A 7,299-nucleotide genomic window follows, 5' to 3' on the forward strand; every position below is an offset into this window, starting at 1 on the left:
GGGGGGGCACTCACACACTGTCAGTGGGAATCCTGGGGTGCGAGGGGGCACTCACACACTGTCAATGGGAATCCTGGGGTGCGGGGGGGCACTCACACACTGTCAGTGGGAATCCTGGGGTGCGGGGGGACACTCACACAGTCAGTGGGAATCCTGGGGTGCGAGGGGGGGCACTCACACACTGTCAGTGGGAATCTTGGAGTGCAGGGGGGCACTCACACACTGTCAGTGGGAATCTTGGAGTGCAGGGGGGCACTCACACACTGTCAGTGGGAATCCTGAGGTGCGGGGGGCACTCACACAGTTAGTGGGAATCTGGGGAGCAGATCAGTACAGCCTTTTATGGAGAGAAGTATGGAGAGTCCTCAAAGAGTTAAAATTAGTTTTCTACCCTAAAAATAAGTCATTTTACCATAGGGATATTTGCACTCAAATATTTACAGCAGCTCCACTCACAATCAGAAAGATGTGGCAGCAACCCAAATGCCCATCAACCCATGAATGGGTTAGTGAATGCGGTACATGGACACCAGGAAGCACTGCTCAGCCACAGAGAAGACGGAGACTCTGCATCTCCCGCATCTACCTGAAAGGATCTGGAGAAGGTTCTCCTATGTTAAGCACCACAAGAATGAAAAATCAAGCATCCCGTTCACTCACTACTGAATCAAGACCAGTAGATTAACAGCTACAGACTCACACAAGAGAAAAACACAAACCAAAGAAGAGGGGAGGTGATGGTGTGTTCTTTGGAGTCTCTGATCCGAGATGCAGGGTCTGAGCAAGGGGTGATTATCTCCTACAGGGAGGAGCTCAGCAAATTCCCAGGGAGCACAACCCAGGGAAGGACTCAGCCACAGCTCAGACTTTACCTTATAAACACAAACAACGTAGCCTAATCACACATACCCTCATAGTAATCCCCCTCCAAAAAACGAAAAAAAAACCCTAATCTTTGGGACAGGCATTGTGGCTCATGCCTGTAATCCTAGCACTTGGGGAGGCTGAGTCTGGAGGATTGCCTCAGGAGGTGGAGACCAGCCTGAGCAAGAGCAAGACCATGTCTCTACTAAATATGTAAAGATTAGATTGGGGGGGGGGGAGGCACCGGTAGTCCCAGCTACTCAGGAGGCTCGCTTAAACCCAGGAGTCTGAGGTTGCTGGGAGCTAGGCTGAGGCTGCAGCACTCTAGCCTGGGCAACAGAGTGAGACTCTGTCTCAAAGACAAAACAACAATAACAACAAAAATGAATCTTTGCTCTTTTGGAAAATAAAATGTAATTCTTGAAAAGCAACCTGACAAGGCGTTCTTTTTAATCACCTCTACATCATGCAGGAAGGCCCTGGGTGAAGAGGCTCTCGAGCTCGCCCGCATCACTCCTGTCTGCGTGCGCAGAGCCTGGCAGGCTCTCACACTTACCACCACGTTCAGCAGTCCTCCATAAGGCCCAATGTCCGGCTGCCACAATCCCAGAATGTGTCTGTACCGGTGCAGCACTACAGGAAGAGAGAAAGACAAGTGTCCATGCTGGGCCCAGCCTGGGTCCTGCGAGAAGGGAGCCTGAGCTTAGCGGGGACGCCCACCAGGCCAATAGGCAAGCACAGAGGTGGGCAGGAGCACCCAGGGCACCTGAGGGGTGGCCTCCGTGCGCCTGGCAAGCAGAAGAGCTGGGAAATCCCAGTGAGCAGGTAACGAGTGCACACCAGCTCCCCAGCATCTGTGACGGGGGAGGAACAACACCCCGTCTCAGCAGCAGTGAGCAAACCAAGCCAAACAACTTCAGTAAAGACAGAGACTTGCAGGGTCCTTACGTGGGAAGACAGAAATCCCCCGGCTGAATATAAGTAATGTGATTTCAACTAAAGCCCAAAGGTTTTTAAAAATAATTTGACAAACTAATCCCAAAATTCATATACAAGAACAGGTGTCAACAGCTAATACTATTAATTGAAAAAGACCGATTCGATTAAAAAGTACTATTCTAACTAATCAAAACAAGAACAAAACAAGCAATTAATGAAATAAAATAAAACCCCATGAAGACTGAGTGGCAGTTTACGCAACCGAGGAAGCCAGAGACAGTCCAGTAGGTGGGAGCAGAATCCGAGTGTCACAGAACTACAGATTAAAATTTCAGATGCATCAGCTCTTTCTTTAAAAAATGACATCTTCCTCCTCTCTTATTTCAAAAGCAGAACCTGCGTACTCATTGACAGCACCGTGGAGAAAGGGGGACCTAGAGTTCAGCTGTGACCCCACCAGCCACGGTCACTGTGCTGGCCCACGTCACTCCCCCACCAGCCACGGTCACTGTGCTGGCCCACGTCACTCCCCCACCAGCCACGGTCACTGTGCTGGCCCACCTCACTCCCCCACCAGCTACGGTCACTGTGCTGGCCCACCTCACTCCCTCTGCCTCTTCTCCTTTCATGCTGTGGAGCAAATGAGCAGATGAACGGCAAACTGCTGCCAGGACACTGCCAGCCCACTTGGGCCTGTCTGCAGGCAGCAGGAACCGTGGAAGGCACCTCAGCACTGGAGAGGTGTGGTCACACCAGACTACAGGAGGCAGGGACCAGAGGGGGCCTGGGCCCAGCAGCGGGGCAGTGGCTTCTTGGTCTGGGGTGCAGGAAAGAGGAAACCCCCCAAGCCTCTAGAGTCTCGGGGACTTCCCAGGGGTCAGCCTAAGACTGTCATTCAAGAGGTTTCTAAATGAGCCTTGGCCAACTACAAGACATCCCCTTGAGAACAATCTTGAGTCTGTTTAAAGACACAGTAAGGTCTGTCTTGTTACTTTACGTTCCACCTCCTTAGGTTTCTGTCCACTAAAGCTTAACAAGCAGGGTGTGAACCATAAACATACAGAGCTCAGCCACACAGAGCTGAGGAGGCTGCAACTCACTGGGAAACACACCACGAAGTCCACAGATGGCTGGAGGGCAGATGGACAGCTGTGTGACAGAAGTACCTGTCACAGGTGATGAGAACAGGTGTTCACTGGATAATTCTTTCAACATCATTATGTACTCAAAATTTCACAATCAAATATTGGGAAAAATAAAAAACACTACTCAGGGCTCGGTGCCTGTAGCTCAGTGGCTAGGGCACCAGCCACAGACACTGGAGCTGGTATGTTCAAACCCAGCCCTGGCCTGCCAAACAACAATGACAACTACAACCCAAAAATAGCCCAGTGTTGTGGCAGGTGCCTGCAGTCCCAGTTACTTGGGAGGCTGAGGCAAGAGAATCGCTTGAGCCCAAGAATTTGAGGTCACTGTGAGCTGTGACGCCATGGCACTTGACTGAGGGCAACAAAGTGAAACTCCATCTCAAAAAAAACAGTACTCAGCATGACCCTCTCTCCTCCCTTCAACTCTCAATTTACTGCAAGCAATATCCTCCCCATCTCCCAAAAGACCACCCATTCTCAAAGTCCCTAGAAAGATTTTTCAAAGACCATGCCACAGGCTCCTATAACTTCCATAGGAGAGCCCCTGTGCTCCGGAAGGGCAGGAGAGCCCCCTGTGCTCCGGAAGGGCAGGAGAGCCCCCTGTGCTCTGGAAGGGCAGCACAGCCTCCAAAGACGCTGGTGTGAGGCGACATCCTCCCTGGGCGTCTAAGCTCTGCGTGTTTGTTAGAAAAGCCTGTCACACCCCTCTTCCCCCCTCTTCCCAGTGCTGTGGAAGCAGGGCCCCCGCAGACAGGATGCTGCTAGCTTAGCTTGGACAGCTACCAACACAACCCCCAGGGACAAATCGGAGGACACCAGTGTGCTGCCCTTCATGGGATTGCACAGCCAGTGTCTTACATGTTCTGTGAAGTTAAACCACACCAGAAATGAGTCCTCCTAAGTCACTGCTATCACAGAAGTAAATGTATGCACCCTAAAGAGGGGACTCACTGGGAGCCGTGGCTCACGCCTGTAACTCTGATCCTCCCACGCTAAGGTTTGCAACAGGATTGGTTGAGCCCAGAAGTTTGAGGATGTAGTGTGCCGGGGGCTCGCCTGTGTACAGCCACCGTGCTCTATCCTGGGCACAGCCGGACCACATCTCCAAAAGAAAGAAGGCTGGGCATGGTGGCTGACACCTGTCATCTCAGCACTTTGGGAGGCTGAGGTGGGAGGATGTCTCTAGTTCCAGACCAACCTAGACAACATATTTTTACAAAAAAAAAAAAAAAAAAAATTAAATTAGCCATGGTGCTGCATGTCTATAGTCCCAGCTACTCAGGAGACTAAGGTGGGGACATTGCTTCCTGGGAGTTCAAGGCTGCTGAGAGCTGTGATCGTACCACTGCACTCCAATTAACCTCTCTTAACAAATAAATGAGGGCCAGGCATGGTAGTTCACGCCTATAATCCCAGCACTTGGGAGGCTGAGGCAGGTGGATTACCTGAGTTCACGGGTTTGAGAGCAGCCAGAGCAAAAGCCAGACCTTGTCTCTAAAAAATAGGTGTGGTGGGCGCCTATAGTCCCAGCTACTCGGGAGGCTGAGGCAGGAGAATCACTTGAGACTGAGAGTCTGAGAGTCTCAGGTTGCTGTGAGCTATAATGTCACAGCACTTTACTGAGGGCAACTAAATGAGACTCTGTCTAAAAAAAAAAGCTAATTGAAAAAATCTATATACTATACAATTCCAATTATATGACACTCTGGAAAAAGCACATCTAAAAAGATGAGGACGGGGGAGATGTGCTAGGGCTAGGGCCGTGACCATCTGAGGACATGTAGTGAGAGTGTGCAACCCCACGGGCAACCCCTGATGTGAACTACATACAGTGTGGCTGTGCAGGTCCATCAGTGTAAGGGACGGGCCGCTCTAGGACGTGCTGACAGAGTAGAGGGGCGTGAGGAACTCCAGTCCTTCCACTTAATTTTTCTGTGCACTTAAACTGAGAAAGTCATAAAAGAAAAATGCACCGATATCCGCTTCACATTAACAGACTGTCTGCCTTCCTCACACAGCGGTTTCTCAGTCCTGGCTGGCCATCCCAGCCTCCCCTCCGGGGGACATGCAAGAGCGTCAATGCCTGGACTGGGGCAGCCCAGCTGAGTTTCTGAGAAGGCGCAGTCAGGGCAAGTTAATCACCCACCGTGTAAACAGATGTCAAAACATCCCAGTATGCCCCATAAATACATAAAGTGTACAACTATTATTTGTCTGTTAAAAATAAATGCTTCCCTGACAATCTACAAGGTTAACCGACTACACAGGAAAATAAAACAACTTTATTCCCGTTTGCTGGTTTGGGCTACCACTTAGCACTTAATTCCTGGCAGGGGCATGGAAGTCCTCAGGGCCCTTGTCCAGTTTAAGGCTCCTGCTAACCCCAGGGGGCAGGTGTTCCGGCCCTTCTGCCAGGAAGAGCAGGAGGAGCCTCATCAGCAGGACTCCCCCCCCCACCCCCCCGCTTCAGGGGGGGCAGGATCCTAGGAACCAGGACACTGGCTCAAAGCTTTGAACATTAGTAGGTTTAGTTTTGTTTTTGCTTTTATTTTTTGTAGAGACAGAGTCTCACTTTATCAGCCACAGTAGAGTGGTAGAGTGCCGTGATGTCACACAGCTCACAGCAACCTCTAACTCTTGGGCTCAAGCGATTCTCTTGCCTCAGCCTCTCAAGTAGCTGGGACTACATGCGCCTGCCACAACACCCAGCTATTTTTTTGTTGCAGTTTGGCCGGGGCCAGATTTGAACCTGCCACTCTTGGTATATGGGGCAGCGCCCTGCCCACTGAGCCACAGGCACCACTCTGTTTAGTTTTGTTTTTAAAATAAGGTCTCGCAGTCAGGTGTAGTGGCTCACGCCTGTTGTCACAGCGCTGTGGGAGGCCGAGGCGAGTGGATGGCCTGAGCTCAGAGGTTCGAGACCAGCATAAGACCAGCAGTTCGAATCCAGCTTGGGCCCCCCAAACAACAATGACAAAAAAAAAAAAAAAAAAGCCAGGCGTTGTGGCTGGCACCTGTAATCCCAGCTACTTGGAAGGGAATTACTAAAGGAAGAAAGAAAAAAAATAAAACCTTCAAACTAAGATGAGTGAAAGCCAGCTGAAATCAAAAGCAAAATTAAAAAATATAAAAAAAAAAATAAGGTCTCACTCTGTAGCTCCGGCTAGAGAACAGTTACATAATCACAGCTCACAATAACCTCAATCTCCTGGGCTCAAGTGATCCTCCTGCTTCAGCCTTCCAAGTAGCTTGGCACCCACCAAGCTATTTTTAGTAGAGATAGGGCCTCACTTTTGCTCAGGCTGGTCTTGAACTCCCACCCTTCAGCCATCTTCTTGTCTCACCCTTCCAGAGTTCTGGGATTATAGGCATGAGCCACCATATCCAGACAAAAATTTTTTTATAGAAATGGGGCCTCATTTCATTGCCCAGGCTGATCTGTAACTCCTGGTCTCAAATGATCTTCCCTACCTCAGCCTCCCAAAGTCCTAGGATTACTGCTTATGCAGTTTTTTAGTACCAAAATTACACAAATGATTTAAAAAATGAGAAAGTAAATAAGAAAAATGCTACTTCTTATTAAATGCTGTTTTATAACCTAGTACTAGATTAGCAGATGCTGGGACCTGGGACACTTGAACCCAGCTGAGGGCCTGTTAACACACAGCCTGCATTCCTAACAAGTCCCAGAAGACGCTGATGCCGCTGGCCTGGGACCACACTTTGAGGACTGCAGAACCGACCAACAGCAGAGCCTGGAAAATGCCAGAGTAGTGCTCTTGGGGCAGACACAGTCCTGTAATTCTCTGCTTTAAAAGAGCCAGTAGGAACTCTCACTCATCCCGGCCCTGCCAACTATTCCCACCTGGCATCAGGAAGGGACATGGAATAAACAGTGTGAAACCCCGGCACACTGGGAACAACAAAGGGCCAGATGGACACCCCGCCACAGGGCAGGGAACCCCTCTCACAGCTGGCGAGGGAAACGCAGACAGTGCGAGGTCCCACCGTACTCACAAGGCCATCGTCACAGCAGACTTTTCCAGGTGGTTAAGGCAATGTAAAGGGCAGAGAGTGAGATGCCCTCCACATCCCACACCGAGACCGTGTGAATACTGGACCCACAGAGCAGCCTCCACACTGCAGCTGTGAAGGTGGGTTCTTCCCTCACGCACATGAACTATCCTCCTGATACTCTCTTACGTAAGTAGCTCATGGACCTCACAGACCAGCCACCATTTTAATGCTTCCCCAGAGAGAGGAGACCAATGTTACAACTGATGCTTTTCCTTATATTTTCTGGATTTCCCAAGTTTCCTATAATGATGAGTTGTATTTTTTTTTTTTT

General features: G+C 50.1%; 1 protein-coding gene across 4 annotated transcripts in view; it reads right to left on the reverse strand.

Moving 5' to 3' along the window:
* The window catches only part of FBXO31 (F-box protein 31), a 49,328-nt gene that overhangs the window by 16,312 nt on the left and 25,717 nt on the right, over window positions 1-7,299 (reverse strand). For all 4 annotated transcript variants that reach the window (XM_012812046.2, XM_003800792.3, XM_012812049.2 and 1 more), the window contains one exon: window positions 1,421-1,497. In XM_012812046.2, the coding sequence (XP_012667500.2) occupies window positions 1,421-1,497 (77 nt within the window). The remainder of the gene's footprint in view (window positions 1-1,420; window positions 1,498-7,299) is intronic.

The sequence above is a fragment of the Otolemur garnettii genome, unplaced genomic scaffold (genome assembly GCF_000181295.1).
Source record: "Otolemur garnettii isolate 467f Iridium unplaced genomic scaffold, OtoGar3 scaffold00185, whole genome shotgun sequence".
Classification (NCBI taxonomy): Eukaryota; Metazoa; Chordata; class Mammalia; order Primates; family Galagidae; genus Otolemur; species Otolemur garnettii.